We start from the raw sequence: 19,359 nt of genomic DNA, 5'->3' as shown, positions 1-19,359 counted from the left end.
TACAATTTAGGAGATATTAATATTTCCTTTTATAAAAGATTTTGTATTATTTTTTAAATTAAATTAATATATATTTATGACATCATCATTATGAAAATTAAGCTTAATGATGATATCATCATTTTAGAAGTTTATTAGACTACTAGTGAAATGACCCGTGGAAACACGGATTTGTTTAAACGAAACAGTTTAATGATATGTTTTATATATTAAGTGAATGTAAATGTTAAAGTCATTTAGTTTATTGCCCCGTGGAACCACGGATTCCGACTAAAAAACTTGTCATTGATTTTACAAACATAAAGTTCGCTCAAAGTTAATATTTATATTTATATTTATATTTTCAATAATAATAATTATTATTGATAATAATAAATGCCTTTTAAATTTTTTAATTAAATTAATATGTAATTATAACATCGTCATTATAAAAAGTAAAATGTAATTTAGCTTAATGATGATGTCATCATTTTAAAAGTTTATTAGACTATATAGATATAGATAAATAGATGTGATAAAAACAAAAGTGAGAAGTATAAGCTTGGGCTAAAATATAACTGCAGACTAACTAATTGGGCCACCGTGGCTCTAATCCATCCTCCATCACACCCAAATCACCACCACAAATAACAAACCCCCCAAAAAAAACCCTTTTCTATCAAAATTATTGCCTGTTCTGTATATAAAATTGATTATCATCATTCCATCTACTTGCAATTGAAGATTTTGTCAGTATATATAACAGAATTTGGTGGTTTTTCATTGATATAATCATAATATGGCATTAAGAGCACCAGTTACAGGGTTAAGCATGGCTTCAACCACATCTGCATCATTACAGGACTCTTCTTCTACCAGAATTATAATTTCAAAAAACAGAACTTTGTTTCTGGGTTCTGGAGGTAACTTGTTAATTAATTGAAATACAAATTACCCATTTCAATTTCTTCTATATTTTTAGTCCGTAATAAAGGCATAATGTCTATGTTGTATCATCAGATTGTATTAGATACAGAACCCTAGTTTTCAGTAATTTTGCTTTACATGTTGCAAACTTGAATGAAATGACATAGCCATGATAAAAATATGAAAGGATGAAGTTATTTTTTTGTTATTTATATCATTTATCAATTCTTGAGGATTCAACTAGGGCTAAATATTAGAAATAATGTATATGTTATTTAATGACTGACTGTGCCAATTGTAAGTCATTTTTCAACTTAGAATCATAAAGTCAGTTGAGTAAGGTTAAATTAAGTTGCTTACAACTAATCATTGCAACTTTGGGTGACAATAATCAGATTAACTGACATCTAAGCACCCCATAAGTTATTGTTTAGTCTGCCTTTTTGTTAACGTTGATGTTCTCATTTGTCTTGCAGTTGGAGTGTTAAAGGTTAGAGGGATACGGCTAGCTTGCCCTAGTACCACACGATGTAATGGTATTCGGATGAATCTTTTTGACCGTTTTTCACGAGTTGTCAAGGTTAGTAGGATGTTGTGTCATATATTTTGTCGATGATGTTACATTCTCGACCCATTTAATTGGGTTATATTTTATCTATAACGGGTCAAATGGTTAAGTTAATTAAAATCACGTAAATGGAACGGGTTGAATAATCCTTTACTTGATAATTCTGAATATCGTTACAGTAAGATAGTTTGTGTAATGCTGTCAAACACGTCAAAGAATATCCTTTACGAAAAATTTCAACGTGGTCCGGCCCGTTTTACCAGTGCTAAAAGTTACAAGATTTTGACCCTAACATGTTTGTTGTTACCCAGCCCGGCTGTTATGCCACCTATATAGTATGCTTGGTTTTCATTTTCATTCATCAAGCATTACTAAATGTCTAAATCTTACTTTATAATCTCTTATGAACATAGTCATATGCGAGTGCACTCATTAGCACGTTTGAGGACCCGGAAAAAATCTTAGAGCAAGCCGTTACCGAAATGAACGATGATCTAGTAAAGATGCGTCAAGCTACAGCTCAAGTATGCATTCTTAGATTTATCTTTACTTTTGGTTGTAAAATTTAAAATATTTCATTAGGTTGGTTCTGGTGCAACAAATATTAAAGATAATAAATTATCGTCCCTCTTTTTTTCTGTGAAGGTTTTGGCATCTCAAAAGCGCTTGGAGAACAAATACAAAGCTGCTGAGCAAGCTTCTGATGATTGGTGAGTATAAACTATAAACAGTTACATATTTGAAAGTGATTATAAGATATTTAATACTTGAAGTTGTAAGATTTAATTAGACTATAAGCCGTTTAACTGGTTTGTAATGTTTGTTTTAATAAGAAATATATAGATTAAATTAATTTATTGGATATTTTGCTAGAACATATGAGATGCTTTCTGCACTTGGAGTAAAGGTTCTTTATATTAGGTTAAAAGGCGAGGCAAATAAGTATTGTTTATTACATAGATTATTTTTATATTTGTTGCAGCTGGTATGATACTCATCATCGAAATTTGATTATACAATCTCTAATTAATATGACGCAGAATATATCATCCAAACATTAAAAAACTAATTTTTGCAACTTTAAATCGGTAAATTGTAATGATCAGATAATGGGGTTCATAAAGCTGCTAAGCAATCGATGGTCCCAATTATAAATAATGTTCTTATATTGATTTGGATCTTATAGGTACAAAAGAGCACAACTTGCTCTAGGTAAGGGGGAAGAGGATCTTGCTCGTGAAGCGTTAAAGAGACGTAAATCGTACGCTGTAAGACTTTATTGTATTTTTTTTATATAGGCATAATGTACTGATATTCATATCTTTTCTTGAATATCCTAATGGCAAGTATGCATTTGCTCGGTTCATTATATGGTTGAAATAAGCATATTTCAAATTCGACAAAATAAACACCCTTCAGCTAAGGATGATTGTACCTTCTAAGTAATAACTTGTCATATAATTTAATTTAAAAAGTATATTATTAACCTATATTAAGGACCATACAGTACCTTGTTCTCCTTAGTATTATATTATGATGATTTTTCTGTAATATTTTACAGGACAATGCAGCATCTTTGAAGAGCCAACTTGATCAACAAAAAGGTGTTGTGGAGAATCTTGTTAGCAATACACGGGTGTGTATTACCACTTATCTATATATCTTTTATTTTGTTCCTATCTACAAAATAACGTTTTCATGTTTTGCATTCTTTGCTTTGCTTTGGACGGGTAACTTTTGTAAGTATCTAAAGAATTAGCTATAGAGGGAAACTGGAATCAAAAGACCCAAAATTTATTCAAAATGCTTCAACTTGTTGATTGTTTTTGTATTTACTTAATAAAAATTGGATTCGCATTGTAACTATGTTATGATTTTCTAACTATAGATTAGTTATCTTTAGAAACACGAGATAGGAAAACTGGTTTGCAGTTACTCTTGCGTTATTTTGACATTTTTACATTGTTGTTTGATCGTATTCCCTTCTCTTAACAGCTTCTTGAAAGCAAGATACAAGAGGCTAAGTCGAAAAAAGATACACTAAAAGCACGTGCACAATCCGCAAAGTTTGTGTTCATACCTGATACATTTTATCTTTTATCAGTTTTATATATTTTGCACAAATTTTAATCAATGTGTGAACAATTTTTAATATGCAGGACTGCTACAAAAGTCAGTGAAATGTTGGGAAATGTCAATACAAGCAGTGCGCTTTCAGCATTTGAGAAAATGGAAGAAAAAGGTTTGTTTCCTTGTGTTCCAATTTTTGAACTAATTCATTGCATAGTGCATAAATAATTTATGCCTTAAATATTGTGATTTGAAGTGGTTTCAAATTTATATAAATTCTCAAGTGTGTTATATATAAGAAAACGTTTATAGATTATCTTGCAATGATATGTTGGCAATCACACTTAAAATGACAATTTTGCATAAGCTGAAAACAGAAAAACTAAAATCGAATCTTGTGCAAACTCTAAATCAAAATCTCTATAATACGATATACAAATCTCAAATTATGATATTATATACAAAAGGTCTTATCAAAACATTATGGCATAGTAATAATCTTAACTTTGTTTATGTCTTCCGATATTAGTTTTGACCATGGAGTCCCAAGCAGAATCGCTTAATCAGCTAACTACTGATGATCTTGAAGGAAAGGTACACTCATCGTTGCCAATCCTCTTCTTTTATTTCCCTAGATTTTTTCAGTTACCTATTATTTTTAAAAAGGTAACCCCTACTAATTTTTTCAGTAAAAAAAGCCAACAGCTTGTACTTGGGCTTATACCTATGTGTCGTTCGAATTGGATTCACAGCGTTTAAGATCTTTTTATGTATGTTTTGCAGTTTGCAATGCTGGAGGGCTCATCTGTCGATGACGATCTTGCACAGTTGAAGAAGGAACTATCTGGAAGCACAAAGGTACCTTATGTTTGTTTCTCCTATATAATTTATATAAAATATAAATAATATAGTACGTTACAATTATAGTAATATACCTTTATTTTTTATGTTTGTTTCATGTTTTCATGTTATTATTGGTTCTAACCGTTTTGTGGAACAGAAAGGCGAGCTTCCACCAGGGAGAACGACGACAGCTAACTCAAAAGCAGCTTACCCATTTCCCGATCTTGAAATCGAGAAAGAACTTAACAACTTAAGGCAAAGAACCAGGGACCTATAAATATAATACATTCTCTGTGCACCATATGTAAAGAATCGTACTTTAGGCTTATTATCGAAAGTTCATATCTTGTTTTTGAGAAGTTGGTTATGGAAAGATTGTTCAGACCGTCTACCATGAAAATTGCTATGAACTTACGTTTAGGTGTCTTGTAGTAGGTTTTATTTTGCTGATCCTTCCTGTAGAAAAGTTTCTGATCCAAAATTACAATCAGACTGCAAATGGATGGATGTTAAATTCGCCTTTTATAACTTCTGATAGGTAGAGTTCATAATAATGTATCTATTGGCAAGCAATGTATGTATTATTTTACACGTATCTACTATATTGATTTCAAATTTCAACTTGATCCGATTCTAGACTTTAACTATATAAAATGATTGCTACAGTTAAAAATAGCATTGTTGTACATTTCTACTAGTTTAGATATGGTTCAGTCACAAAGTAGGATTTTTTTAAGCAAGTACACCTTCCTATGAACGAGCACATTGGCTCCCCATAGAAGATAGAACCTCGGGTAATCAAGCCTCTCGAGCGCGAGACCTGGTACCGGTTGAATTGAGTATTATGCGCACCCTCATCTATACAAAGTAGGGTTGTTTATGGATTAAGTTTTCGGTTTAATCGGTTCATTTGTGAAATTTTTTTAAGTAAAATCGAAAGTAAATCAAATTCAAAACCGAAAGTGAACAAAACTCGAATTCAAAGTCGGTTCGGTTTCAATTAAAATGGGAAATGCAATAAAAATAGAACTTTAACCAAAATAATAATAGTAAGAAATTGTTTTTGATTTCAATTCGAAGTTTTGAATTCGTCGTTTTTTGGTTTAATTGCATTCAAAAAAGTGAGATCGAAACGAAACTGAATTGAAAATTGAATTCAAATTCGGTTTAATTTTTTGTCATTTTTATTTGGTTTAGTTGCCGAATTATACATCATATAAAAGATAACATAATAACACTACTATAAAAAAATATTTTACATCACGTCATACACCTACATGAAAGGATCAATAATCATAGTTTGAAGAGAAAATTAGTGGATGATACATAAAGTATTATTAGGTTGATATGGTAGCGTGAAACATCATTTTCCATTTTGTTTTACCTTATGTTATAATTTTATTTAGAATTTAGAATTAGAATTAGAATTAGAATTAGAATTAGAATTAGAATTAGATATAGATAGATTTGAATTTAAGATTCAGATTATTATGATTATGATTAGCAATGTAGTAACATGGAAATAGAACTGGTAATTAAAACTTGAAGGACTATATATACATTTGATTAAATTATGGGGCTATATTATGAACTTATTTTCTTTTAATAATAAAAAAATGATTACCCGTTGTCCAAGCTACTGAAAGCTTTGATTAAAACCTGTCGCTGAGTAAAATCATTGCAATTTACTCTTTGATCTGCAGAAACCCTCAATTTTTTCTTTCAATTTCAATCGATGTCGGTAAGTAACAACGCATTATTCAATTAATTTTTATATGTATATGTATGTTTAATTCAAGCTGCAAAAGCCTAGGGACTAGGGTTACAAAATCTTTCCATTTTTTCTTCCATGTTTAATAAATTGGCAGCAATTATCTGTCACTTTAATCATTTCTCTAATGTAACTTGTTGTTGATTCGTTAAATGTAAACGATAATTATCAGGAATTCATCTAATTAAATATGCATGTGAAGTTCACTGTATATATAGCACATTAAATGTATAATGAGCTACAGATCCCAATCTGCTGTTAAAAAAATATTAAATTAATTAAATGTATATATCAAGTTGTGATTGTTGAAGTTGACTCTGAGGTAATACAATCATCTAAATGATTCCAAAATATGATGATTTCATGCTGTAAAATATGATTTTTATATATTTTTATGTTTTGTTAATCGTTACTGTATTATATTACAGATATTCGAGTATAATGGAAGTGCCTTGGTGGCTATGGTAGGTAAGAATTGTTTTGCTATTGCGAGTGATCGTAGACTTGGCGTGCAGTTACAAACTGTAGCAACTGATTTTCAAAGAATTTTCAAGATTCATGATAAGCTTTTTCTTGGTCTATCTGGTCTTGGTTCTGACGTTCAAACGCTGTAAGTATTTAAATGTTATTAATTTATGGTCTCATGATAACAACATTACAACTGCTTCTTGTATATCAATGATGAGGATTATATGTATTTCTGGTACATTTTGCTGTGCATTTAACTGGCTTTGTATATTGTATTTATTGAAGTCATCAGCGGCTTGTGTTTCGCCACAAACTGTATCAGCTTCGTGAAGAAAGAGACATGAAGCCTGAAACTTTTGCTAGTCTTGTCTCTGCTATTCTTTATGAGAAAAGGTTAGAATAAAGCTTGTTTTTTTGTGTCTGTGTTTCTGGTTTTTTGAGTCCTATGCATGTGTAATATACACCAGTCCATCTGTGTTTCGTCATACTTTGGATCGTTAATTTGTTATACCCTCTGTTACATTGATTGGTTAACAGGACTATAGGAGCCTCTTGCTCAACTTAATTGATGTTTATTTTATAAATGTGAAGTGATTAGGATCTTTTTTGTAGTAAGAAGTTTTTATTGTTTTCATTTCTGAAGTCTCAATGTTTAATCAAGATAATGTACTGATTAATGTGTAGGTTTGGACCTTATTTCTGCCAGCCTGTGATTGCTGGTTTGGGTGAGGATGACAAGCCATTCATTTGTACAATGGACTCGATCGGAGCAAAGTATGTATACTTATTATGCTTCATTGTTATCCTTTAACTGGACTGTTATAGTCTATTATTTATTTCTAAAAGACACGTGCTAACACGTGATATGAGATACCTTAAGTCACGTGTTAAAAGTTTTGTAAATCTGTGGTCACATAATTCTATATGATGATCCTTTGTCAATTGGCTTCATGAATTGTTCTTGAAGCTTCCATTTTGTATTTAAGTCATCTCGTTTTCCCAATTATTATTGGAGATTATGCGATGATCCTTTTCCTTACAATGTTGATCTATGTGTTAATTAAATCTCTGAAATTTAGTAATATGTTTTTGATGAAATTTAGAGGAATTTGAAGCTGGTGTTAATTCATTATCGTTCTTATTTTATTTGTATCATAGAGAACTTGCAAAAGATTTTGTTGTTGCTGGAACAGCGTCGGAGTCTCTTTATGGTGCGTGTGAATCCATGTTTAAGCCCGACATGGTAATTTTGTTTATATTCCCTTATTATGGTTAGTTAATGTGTAATCTCCTAACCAAATGTTACCTATAATTAGTCACTTTTTGTTACTGTGTGTGTAGGAACATGAAGAGCTGTTTGAGACTATTTCCCAAGCACTATTATCATCGGTTGATCGTGATTGTTTGAGTGGATGGGGAGGGCATGTCTACGTTGTGTAAGTTTCATGCCAAGCATATTCATTCTTCTATGATTTGTACCAAAGTGGTAAGACGGATGGGGCGGGACAGTTGGGTAACATGTCAAAACGGGCGAACTTCACCACCTCTAATTGAATTTTATCTTTTCATTATCACCTGTTTTCTGCATTCTTTTTAAATTCATCTAGATCCCATGATAATGCATGCGGTCAGTGGCGGAAATAGAAAAATTTTCACCGGGAGCGATTTTTTTTCCAAAAGCGTAGCTTTTTTTTTGGGCAAAAGATGGATATTTTTGGGCAAAGAATTGAGGTTTTTGGCAAAAAAATTAAGGTTTTTTGGCAAAAAAAAAAATGGAGGTTTTTGGGCAAAAAATGAAGGTTTTGGGAAAAATATGGAGGCTTTTGTGCAAAATATAGACACTCTTGGGGGGGGAAAATCCACTTGGGGCAAATTAAGAAAAGGGCAGGTGCCCCCTCTGTCCCTTACTACTTTCGCCACTGCATGTAGTGTAAGATATTAACATGATAGTTTATTTTATGATTCTGTTGTAGTACACCAACTGAAGTGACCGAAAGAATCTTGAAAGGGAGAATGGATTAAGCTGCTCTAAACACAAAGCTATTTAGCCTTGAATCTATTTGGTTAGGGATATGAACAATTTACCTTCAGATTTGAGGTGGGTAAGCATGGGTGCTGATTTGATCATGTTATTGTATTTGGCATCCTTTAGCTTATATATAGTCTTGCGGTTTTAGCTTGAAAACTTGGACCGAATTTCAGACTTTAATGGCATTGTTGTGTAACAGTTATCATCATCCCTGTCAAAGATGTTATCTTTTGTTTAAACTTATCTTGGGCTTTTAAGCATGATTACTTTGGCAAAGTTGACCAATTTAGTTATTGTTGGTTGACTTGGGTTAATCTGTCTTGTGTTCAGGTTAACGTGTGCTAAGCTAGTGGTATCAACTAAATTGATACGCTTTAAGCTCAAATAATATCTAATTTATTAGTAACTTTTTTATTCCCTAAAACTATTCGTTCAAAGATTTTAAGTGAAAAATAACGAAGGAAAGAAGTGACTACTACAAAAGTTAACAATTTTTACTTGTTAATGCGGTAAAGAGAATTTGATTCACATTTAAAAAAAATTTAATCACCACTAAGGATGTGTATTACCTCTGACCAAAAAAATTTAAATTTTGCTTTCTTTGGCATTATTAGAATCAGACCATTATTTTATGTTCGTCTTGACGTCTTGACGTCTTGACGTCTTGTAAGTCATTCATGTCTATTCGATGTTTTTTGATCCTTCTGTTAACCTTTTTAAAATTTATAACTTTCACAATGAAACATGAATGATAACCACAGAACTAAAACCATGACAACTTACTAATAATAAATCCTAGCCATAAAACCAAGTAACCAACAATAAGGTAAATTTGACCCAACAGCCCCACGTCCAATTCAGTTTTGGCAATACTCCTATTTAAAGTGTGGGATTAGTTGTTTGAAAAAAGCAGACATTTGTATAAATAAGAAATGAAAATCGAATTCAAATGACAACTAGAACTCCTTTAAATTTGAATAAGAACAATATTCATAAGCTTTATCAAAGGAATTATCTTAATGCATATATATCTTCATAGAATAGTCTGATGTTATATTTAAAAAGTATTTTATTAGTAAAGGAATTCAATAAAAAAATAAGTAGAATCTGAATTTATATTAGGTTTATTAGTCAAAATATACTTTTATAAGAAAATCTAGAACAAAATACACTTTGTAAAACAATTGAGAGTTTACACCATCGTTCGAACAGACTCGCACACGAGTTGTTCGACGCCTCGTGACGAAGCTTTTCCATGATCGTGACAGAGAAATATTTTTACGTACCCGTGCATCATGTTCGAACAAAATCGAACTAAAACACGTTCGTGCTAGAACCTGTTCAAATTCAAACTAGAACACGTTCGTGTTCAAACACGTTCGGACTCAAACTTGAACGCAAACCTTTTTGAACTCTAACACAACACTTGGTGACCCAATATTACACTTGTTGACTCTTGAACCACTTTCGCAAAACCTGTTCAAACACAATGCACGCGTACGTAAAACATTTCACGGTCACGATCTTGGAAAAAACGATCACAAAGCGTTCAAATAAGTCGTCATCAATGGCGAAGCTTGAACAGAAGTTTTGAGGAGCGGATTTTATTTAAGAGTAAAGTGTAAATGGGTAAATGAATAAGATTTTTCTATTCACTCATATGTATATGGCCTCACTGGGTAATTCAATTCCTGGTCTCGACCTTTTTTCTGACACCCCAAGATATGTTGCTAGCGAGATTCGAATCTAAAAACTGTGAAATAAATTGATGATGTAAATTTACTAAAGCATCATCATTTTGATCATAACCTTTTTATACGGATTCCAATTTAATCAATTCAAAACCTAAATGTCCATAACTGAAAGGGCTATAGATTGCACTACTTTCTCAAATGTTAGAAGGGCAGGGACCCCTCATTATCTCAAAAAGTAAAAGTTCGGCCCTTGGTCATCGAGTGCAAGTCTAGTCGAATAAATGGTGTAAATTCTTAATTTTTCAACAACAAATTGAATATTTTGTTATAAAAAAAATACATGTATTTTGACTAATTTCCTTCTATGTTTCAGGCCGATTCAAATTAAAAACCAGTAATTTGGTAAATTCAATTCAGATACCAAATATCCAAATCGAATTTCACGTTGCATTTGAATACTGCACCAACCTAATTTGATAAGACCAATCTGGAGAACATGCATCACGATTTTACATCTATCTACTTAAAACATTTAATTCAAAAACGCCACAAAAGAAGGTTGTTGAAACACTATGCAACTCTAAATAAAAACCGGTAACAAAAAGGTAGCTAGCTATATAAGTAAGACCCAACCATCCGAAAAAATCTATTAACTTTCATACTGAGTTAGCGCTCGAAACTCAAAATGCCAAATCCAGAGCAACCTTGAAGTATACAAGTGGATATAACATTGTTGCTCTGGAATTGGTGACTAACCTCAAAGTTACACCATGTCAACTGTTCCATTCACCACCGGCTGCACTGGCAGACCACCACCTGAAGTAGGACCCACGGGTGGCTGAGTGGTGGCGGGCTTCACAACACCGCCAACTATTTGCTTACTTGTCTTCCCTTTTTCTTCCCCTTGTGCAGAAGTTGACTTTTTGAGATCCAACTCAGACTCGTGCTTCCTTTTGGCCTTCTTCTTCACTAAAACTTCAGAAACTGTTGTGTTGCTCTGATTGTTGGTATTACCCTTTAGCTTCTCTTGTTTTTGCTTGTCTGTGGTGGGACCATGTGGCGGCCGTGGAGCGGTATTAGCGGCGGCAATTGAACTGGATATCGATCTCACAGGTTCACTTATCTCTGTGGCGAGTTTATCTGAAGTGGGTTGCACCTGACCCGCAGAAATAGGATCGATGGTAACCGTCTCTGTATTTGGAGCAAGTAACTTTTTCCGCTTAATTTTCTCCTGGTCCTTGTTAATATAAAAAAATAAAGGATAAATACAATAAGTTATATGATATATAAAGTCAACCAACTTTTAATTGTGCTGTGGCAACAGGTTCCAAAAAAAAAACTTATTTGGTACCGGTCAAACCAGTCGATTTGGGTTTTACTTGAAAGATAGCTTAGTCCAAATTTATTCATCTGTTCAAAAAATTTAAATATTTGAGGTTGCCACCTCCATTAAAGGTGCCAGCTTTAACACCATTTTAGGCAATAAATGATGGGAGTCAAACCAAACCGGCCTACTTCAATCTCTACCACCACAAAAAATCCTTTATGAAACCTGTTGCCCAACCCACCCATTTTGCCACCTCTAATGAGACTGTATACAAGATAAATGAGAGGAGATGAAAATTCATATTTTCCCCATACCTTGCGCACGTGTAATGCTTTTTTCCTCTCTTTCGCCCTGTAAATTGCCCGTTTAATCCCTTGGTTATCCATACAGCCGTTTGGCCACAATTCTGCAAGCTGAAACATGGACATAAAACATGTAAATAATCTTTAAACTGATCAAAGGGTAACAAATGCAGTGGTTTAAACCAAGACTATTTTAATGATATGATCCTAAAGCTTATCCAATAATAAAAAGAACAATAGCATGTGGAATCAAAGTTTACCTCTGCATAGAACTTTCTAAGTTGGGGACCTGCATCTTCATCGAGACCCTGAAATAAAATTTACAATGTAAACTGTTTTTCATATAAAGAATGCATAATGGAAAGTTTTATCCATATGTAGAGTCAGATTAGAGTACATCGACAAAAAGATCATAAAGTTCGCAAAGTTTGTCCTCTAAAGCATCATTAGTGGCGTATTTAGTTTTTTGAACTTTTTCTTTAGTGCTATTTTCCCGAAAATCATCAGATGAACCAGCAGCCTGCTGCTCGATAGCCTGAAATTAAAGGACATTATAGAGCAACAACAAACTCAATTAAATATTGACAGTAGTTGATGAATGCATTGGACCATAATATGTGAGAGACATCTAGAAGAGATAGTTTCAACATAAATAGCTATTAATCTAATATCTCAACCAGGTTTGTTAAAACTAGAGGTGGCAAGATGGGTTCAAAAAGGTTTAGGATGAAATGGGCCATTCTTTAAGTATCAGGACAGGTTAGGTTTGACCCGCTAATACTTTTACTCCAAATCTTTTTTCAATACAAAAATGTGTTACTTATGATTTCAAAATGATACTCTTGGCATATAGTCTAAACCTTTAAACAAAGTAACTTGAGAGCTTTTACGCATTAAACATCGACTTTGAGCGACCTTCAACATGTTTGACATGTTCAGTCCGTTCACTTTTTGACTAAGTTTTCATATTTGAACTATCTGACACATTCAAGATCAACCAAATTGCCATATCAGCTTGATAAAATACCATCTTTCTAACTAAATGCAGATGCATGCCACCAATATGGTATAGATTAATACCTCTGGTTTCATCATGGGGGCCCGCAACTTAACCATCTCATCTACTTCTTTCTTTAACTGCTGCAATTTGGCATCTTTTTCCTTTTTAGCAGACTCTCCCATATCAACCATATTTTGAAGATTTCTCTGTGACAGAAGATGTGAAGTAAGAAATTGACCCGAAGTAACTTAAAAAATGATGCACGTAGTTGGTAAATTGAACATACTAAGATACAATCCATGCAGTATCTCAGTACATTTTTTCAATTACCTAGATTAATCTTTAAAGATTGTAATTTATAGTACCTAACTACATCTGTCACTCACATTAGTGAATAGTCATAACCTGTTTGTCTATGTTATGACAACCCAAATATTTGATATATTGATATTATTTCATTATCCTTAACTAACTTTCAAATCTATCATCAAACGATTCAATTCATGCAGTGAAAGTAGAGGTGGAAATAGGCTAGTTGAGTGAAGGTCAAAGAAGACAGTTTTTTTTTTTTTACAGTCAACACATAATACTACTTAGAAGAGAACATTTTTAGACAGATAGAGTGTAACATATAATTATGAAGACATTTAACAAGATACTTTTTAGGTTTATGCATTTAGATAAGTACAATGGGCAACTTTTAACTTGATAAAATATACAACCCATTTGACTTGCTTTTACATTTTGTTAGGTCTTTGTTTTACCCGCTAAAGATGAAGCAAAGCCCATATCTACACATGCACATATAGTTCGGTTCAAGATTGCACACCTTAAGTTAACCCCCTCAACTAAAATTCTCAACAGATGAACGAGATAAACAGCATATAATCAGCAGATAAACAACTTTATAATTATAACGAATTAACGATAAATGAATACCTTCAATGATCTGATCTGTATCAGGTGACCAACAATGCTCATCAAACGATTAAGTAGCTCCTTTGACAGTTTTCCACGAATAGCATGCTAACAAAACACCAATTAAAACATTAGATATATATGTACTCCAGTGTTATGTTAGTCTTTTAAAAAATAAACAGAAGAGCCATTTGAATATTTAAATTTAAATTTAAATTTAAATGAAAATGAAAATAAAGGGAGAATTTGGTGCATATTACCGCCACTCGAGCAACTTTAGCCAGCTTTTGCTTTATTTCAGGAGGCATTCTTCTTTTGACAGCCTGAGATGGATTATCAGCTTCAGTAACCTCTGTACTTGGTGGTCTTACTGTAGCAATGTCAAAATTGTGAACATTTAAACAACATGATGTAACCATTTCCATAAACAATTTGAACCAAAGAAGCAAAACGGTAGTGTCTTTTGTACCAAGTCAAAACAAGTTGAGTCAAGATGAGTTGACTCGAAGCACTTTGTCAAATAAACATATAATCTCAAGTGCCATATGCCCATATATGATTGCAAGAAGTGTATTATTCTGTTCATAATTTGTTTAATATAAATGAGGGTTGATGCATTATAGACATATCTTGGGTGCCTTTAGACCCATATCCTGAAGATTGATAAAAAAATAAACGTATATATTCATTCCATTTGACCCATTAGACATAAATGAAACCTGAGCCAGCCCTATCCACAAGTTAATGGGTCTATGTTGCCACCTAATTAAAATTGAGAACAGACAAGGTAATTGTTACACTTACTTTCTGCAACCGTCTTCTCCAAATCCCTGATAGCTTTTTCAAGCACCGTATTTGCACCTTTAGCTTTTGTAACTGAACCTTCCTTTCTCACTGTTTGTGGAGTCTTCTGCTTTAAAATAATATACGAATCAATAAAATACATTGCAAAATATTTCTTTCAAAATACGATAAATGTGAGCCTTACTATTTTTGACAACTTAAAAGAGACTCCGTATCAAAATAAGTAACAGGTAAATGATCTTTAATATACATTAATTTCACAAACATAACATGTAAAGGAAAGCTCATTAACATCAGTCCGTCAGTTATTCCTCCGAATCGCTGGCTAATAAAGTAACAAGTATATATTATAACAGGATAAAGATGATACCAAAATCTTCTATAACTATACGGAGTCAATCATAACACTAGGTAAGTAGGTAATTAATAGTAGTCTCAAAGGAGTCACTGATATAACCTCTAGCGTCGATATTTCAACGACACATATGTCATAGATTGTCACACGTATAATCACGGTATATGTCTGATGTGGCTTATTTTAAGTTGGTCAAAAATTTTATGCTAACCGGTGAGATATCAAGAAGTACAATCATACTAACAAAATGTACCATGAATACATATTAATGAAAGGGGCCATATGGCCAAAAATGAAACCTTTATTGAGTTATTAAATAAATTATTGTTATTGCTAAATCGAGTTGAATTACCGATTACGTAACATCGGTTGACCAATGAATTGATATTCATTTTATTCTTGTAAAGGGTATCTTACTTTTGGTGATCTATTGTTTTCCACCAAATCTTTACAAAAAGGTGTAAAACTCAAGATGGTGGTTATCAACTACTTATATAGAAGGATAACTGTTTATCTACAGTCCCCTTATCCAACTCCAATTTTTGCACAATTGAGAAATGATCCTTATAATGACCTAGACTGACATGCAAGATTCAATCAAAATACTAATCTAAGATCTGGTAATGTAATGATAATATAATCATTACTATTCTCATGAAGAGTAGGCTTGTCTTCTTCATGTTTTTGTTTATCAGGTAGTGTTAAAACAAATTATAGTTATTAAATAGAACTCTAGTGCTCAACGTGTCTTTACTAATCCACTAAATATGATGTTGAGTGTTTGTCAAAAACTTTCTCTCGACCAACTTCTGGTTGTTAGTGAAGCGAAAGACTTGAGGCTTACAAGGAAAGTAGTTATGTAATGGTCTCCCACAAATTTTATCATTAAAATTCTAGAACAAAGCCTTAGTAATTGAGTAAACTGCTTGAAAGTTATCATATTTATATAAAATATATTTATTGGCAGGCATATCTTTTCCTTCCTTATTTCTCCTACGACTCTTCCGGAACCACCTTGCGTTAGCGCATTAAAAAAAAAGCAGCCAAAGATGCATGCCGCCAATATGCTGTGTTGACAAGCATTAATATAATATCACACTACTACCTCAAGACATGAAGAAGTATAAAACCATTATTAAAAAACTTGCTATTGATGAATGTTTTTTAATTTTTTGTGTTCTCGCATGTGTGAGTGCACATCAAAATGTCAAAGCATTATGTAATAATCAACATAAAAAAACATGCAAGTACATCAAATTGGCATCAAAAGAGGAAAGATATTCACCGGGTGCTGAGCATTATCAGAAGCCTTGATATCTGCCTGTTGTTGAATTACGTTTTTCTCCTTTGGCAAAGCTGATTGATTCAACTCTTCTGAGTTGTTAGTCATTTGTCCTTGAGACTTCAATTGCACATCACCACCCTTGTCAACAGTCTTCTGACTTGGAAGACCATCTTTTGATTTAGAAACATGTTTTTTAGTTTGAAGAACACCAGTTTTCTGTTTGTCAATGTTCTTTGTTGTTACTTTACCTTCACCATTATATACCTTTGTTGAAGATGGATCGGATAAATTCTTAGGATCGGAAGGTTTCTTAACAACCGTTCCAAGAGCTATTATTGGACTCTGGTACCGCATATCTTCAGATGTTACTGTTGGTATTGTTATGCTACGGGATGGGGTAGTCGAATTCTTGTCGACAGATGGCACTATTTTTTTCCCTTCCTTTTTATTAATTTTTAGTTGTTTATTTGGCATATTCCCATCGTTGTTCTCACTGTTACCTTTTGTTGAATCCTTTCTTCTTCTCTTTTTTGGTTGCTCGGTTGGAATAACGGTAGGCTCATTCCTATCAAGATAAACATACTGCAGTCAGAAAAAAAAAGGAAACAAAAAATAATTATCCCGAATAAAAGAAATTTCACATATAGACACGTGTTGTGGTGAAAAAGAAATAAAAAATAAATATTGGACAAACCAAAAGAGCATACAACTTTAATTTAGTTCCCCATTCATTACTTATTCCCACCCGCTGTCATCTTAAAAGCAGGGAAGATATTGTACGTGTGTCTAAAGAATACCATTATTTTACACCTCATAGATATAATCAATCTCTTCACAAACACGCTTATGAAACTATATAAAATACCATTAGTTCAGAAAGCTTCAAAATTAGTCTAACATTAAGTGCCTTATGAGAGTGAATTTAAATTGCAGTCCTATTTTCCGTAAAAAAATTTATTTAAAAGGAATAGTATGTTTATTTTACATCCGACAATATTATATTTAACTAAACTATATTTCATAACCAACACTAACAAAAAGGTGGAAAAATAAACTATGAAACTACTTGATAAAAGAACAAAAAATCAAATAAGACGAGTAGTCATTCTACTGCAGGTAAATAACAGAAGAAACTATTACAGCAAACTAAAGAAACAATTAAGAGAATTATTTAATTTATGTGAGGCTTCCAGAATGACAATTTATACATCGAGTCATGTAACACTATTATTGAAGTCATGTATAACAACTGAAGTACTCAATTAACTATTCTAAGTGTCATACAATAGTTAATAGCCAAATGATCTATAGTATTAAGTTTCATTTAACTGTGCTTATACGAATATATGAAATTAACCAAAGGCTTAATCAAATACAAAACATTCAACAACATATGCACTTAATAAGCAGAATACTTTATCTGAGTGCTACTTTAGTACCAGTGTACCACCTAAATTGCATATCATGCAAGTAGAATATGATCAAAGTACAATAGTCTATAACAAAGGGAGTAAACTTCAATCGAAAAGGGCCATAATGTGAAAACAAAATAACATGAAAAGAAACTAACGTGCGCTCTAACTTCCCACGGTTGACAAAGAATCCGTCATGCTTTATTGCTGAATAATCAACCTGGAAATAATCGTCCTGCGAAAGAGAATGAAGACAGGTATGGATTTTAAGAAAACAAAAAGTGTAATGAAATTCAAGAAAACTGAACATGTAAATTGCAAAACTAGCTTAACTAACCAGCTCAGCGTCATCTATAAATGAGTCGTCTGAGTCATACTCATCATCATCAGGAACATCGTTAAGATCTTCCTCATCGCTACTATTTTTACCCTGAATGTATATGATTATAACACCATCAAGACACATACGTTAAACATTAGATTGGATAGCAATCAGTCCTCATCATAAATCAAATAAATAAATTCATAAGCATAATCCACACCATGTATAATCGTTCAATCTTCTCAATGACAGCACTAAATCGGCTACCACCGGGTGCATCGTTGCCTTCATTTTCAGCAGACTGCCCCTACACAAGTCAAAACATCATCAATAAAACCCTAATAACCCCTGCAAAAAAATAAAACAGGGCAGTAACAACATCATAAGCTCAGTTATCGTATCAGTATATATTTTCATGTAGCAATTCTTCATTTCATTTCTGGTAAAACCCTAACCTAATTTTTTTTAAAACTATAAACTATTTTATGTAGCCATCACAAAATCGCCTAGTTATGGCCGTCCTCGTATCCGAAACGATCGGAAAACAGTCACGGGATTAAATTACAAACAATATTAAACATAAAAAAACTAAAATACAGGTGATATCATGCATACCCCCTCTACATTTCATACAGACTGTACTTCATTAACCCTAAAATTGAAACCGCGAGTAACATGAATCGATTAAAATAGAGAACATTACAGAAATAGGCGCAACGCGAGTATCAAGCGCAGGATTCACAGCACCAGGAACCGGAGGAATAGATACAGATGGTACAGGAACCGCTTTATTATCAATATTTTTACTGTCAATTTCAGTTTGAGCAGCTTTATTGGCGTCCTTAATAAGCTTCTTCCAAGATACAATTGTTGTTTCTCCAGGTCGGAGCTCCACCTCGAACCGCTGCCGTCCACCGCCGCTTAATAATGTCGACGACGTAGTACCACCGCTGGTTCCTCCCTCCATCAATTGAATTGAATTTCTATAAATTGACGGTGATCTTACATACGTTTAGTTACTGTGTGTGTTTTATGGGTGAAATTGGATTGATGTAAACCCTAGGTTAAGAGGAATTTGTGAATTTTGGTATAGGCGCTAACAAATTTTGATGAATGTTTTTTTCTTTTTTTTTTTCTGTTTTTGTGTTAAGCTTGTCTCATTGCTAAAAAGATACTACTGTAACTATATACCCTTCTGGCCCACGTTCTCAGCCCAAGCCCAGTTTCGTTCAGCTTTTTACCGCTCTGAATTGTTTGACTCATATAAAATAGTGAAGAGACCCAT

At 32.9% G+C, this 19,359-nt stretch overlaps 3 protein-coding genes across 3 annotated transcripts; 2 read left to right on the top strand and 1 right to left on the bottom strand.

Moving 5' to 3' along the window:
- Positions 1 to 587: 587 nt before the first annotated feature.
- LOC139847340 (membrane-associated protein VIPP1, chloroplastic-like) lies at positions 588 to 4,973 on the top strand. Its single transcript, XM_071837007.1, has 11 exons — positions 588 to 902; positions 1,383 to 1,486; positions 1,888 to 1,998; positions 2,120 to 2,184; positions 2,661 to 2,742; positions 3,036 to 3,110; positions 3,470 to 3,540; positions 3,634 to 3,716; positions 4,074 to 4,138; positions 4,328 to 4,402; positions 4,545 to 4,973. Exons 1-11 carry the CDS (start codon positions 779 to 781, stop codon positions 4,662 to 4,664), a joined length of 975 nt encoding a protein of 324 aa, XP_071693108.1. The 5' UTR covers positions 588 to 778; the 3' UTR covers positions 4,665 to 4,973.
- Positions 4,974 to 5,997: 1,024 nt separating this feature from the next.
- Positions 5,998 to 8,934, top strand: LOC139847662 (proteasome subunit beta type-3-A-like). Its single transcript, XM_071837389.1, has 7 exons — positions 5,998 to 6,128; positions 6,587 to 6,768; positions 6,912 to 7,019; positions 7,311 to 7,400; positions 7,785 to 7,869; positions 7,968 to 8,062; positions 8,600 to 8,934. The coding sequence occupies exons 1-7, from the start codon at positions 6,123 to 6,125 to the stop codon at positions 8,646 to 8,648; spliced, it is 615 nt and encodes a 204-aa protein (XP_071693490.1). The 5' UTR covers positions 5,998 to 6,122; the 3' UTR covers positions 8,649 to 8,934.
- A 1,974-nt stretch (positions 8,935 to 10,908) lies between these two features.
- On the bottom strand, positions 10,909 to 19,188 carry LOC139847077 (ubinuclein-1-like). Its single transcript, XM_071836677.1, has 13 exons — positions 18,778 to 19,188; positions 18,295 to 18,381; positions 18,090 to 18,182; positions 17,911 to 17,987; positions 16,341 to 16,905; positions 14,701 to 14,809; positions 14,157 to 14,266; positions 13,918 to 14,004; positions 13,059 to 13,184; positions 12,376 to 12,513; positions 12,239 to 12,286; positions 11,991 to 12,089; positions 10,909 to 11,586 (listed from the first exon to the last, which is right to left on the bottom strand). The coding sequence occupies exons 1-13, from the start codon at positions 19,039 to 19,041 to the stop codon at positions 11,113 to 11,115; spliced, it is 2,277 nt and encodes a 758-aa protein (XP_071692778.1). The 5' UTR covers positions 19,042 to 19,188; the 3' UTR covers positions 10,909 to 11,112.
- Positions 19,189 to 19,359: the final 171 nt, after the last annotated feature.

Source organism: Rutidosis leptorrhynchoides, chromosome 5 (assembly GCF_046630445.1).
Source record: "Rutidosis leptorrhynchoides isolate AG116_Rl617_1_P2 chromosome 5, CSIRO_AGI_Rlap_v1, whole genome shotgun sequence".
NCBI lineage: Eukaryota > Viridiplantae > Streptophyta > Magnoliopsida > Asterales > Asteraceae > Rutidosis > Rutidosis leptorrhynchoides.
This window is presented reverse-complemented; position numbering and strand designations above follow the sequence as displayed.

Excerpts from the sequence above, each read along its gene's own strand:
- LOC139847340 (XM_071837007.1), top strand. The coding sequence starts at position 779 with ATGGCATTAAGAGCACCAGTTACAGGGTTAAGCATGGCTTCAACCACA. Across the intron at positions 3,111-3,469 it reads ATCTTGTTAGCAATACACGG|CTTCTTGAAAGCAAGATACA; the intron begins GTGTGTATTACC and ends TTCTCTTAACAG. Across the intron at positions 4,139-4,327 it reads CTGATGATCTTGAAGGAAAG|TTTGCAATGCTGGAGGGCTC; the intron begins GTACACTCATCG and ends TATGTTTTGCAG.
- LOC139847077 (XM_071836677.1), bottom strand. The coding sequence starts at position 19,041 with ATGGAGGGAGGAACCAGCGGTGGTACTACGTCGTCGACATTATTAAGC. Across the intron at positions 14,810-16,340 it reads CTGATAATGCTCAGCACCCG|CAGAAGACTCCACAAACAGT; the intron begins GTGAATATCTTT and ends ATTATTTTAAAG. Across the intron at positions 12,514-13,058 it reads CCCCCATGATGAAACCAGAG|GCTATCGAGCAGCAGGCTGC; the intron begins GTATTAATCTAT and ends CTTTAATTTCAG.
- LOC139847662 (XM_071837389.1), top strand. Across the intron at positions 6,769-6,911 it reads GGTTCTGACGTTCAAACGCT|TCATCAGCGGCTTGTGTTTC; the intron begins GTAAGTATTTAA and ends TATTTATTGAAG. Across the intron at positions 7,020-7,310 it reads GCTATTCTTTATGAGAAAAG|GTTTGGACCTTATTTCTGCC; the intron begins GTTAGAATAAAG and ends ATTAATGTGTAG.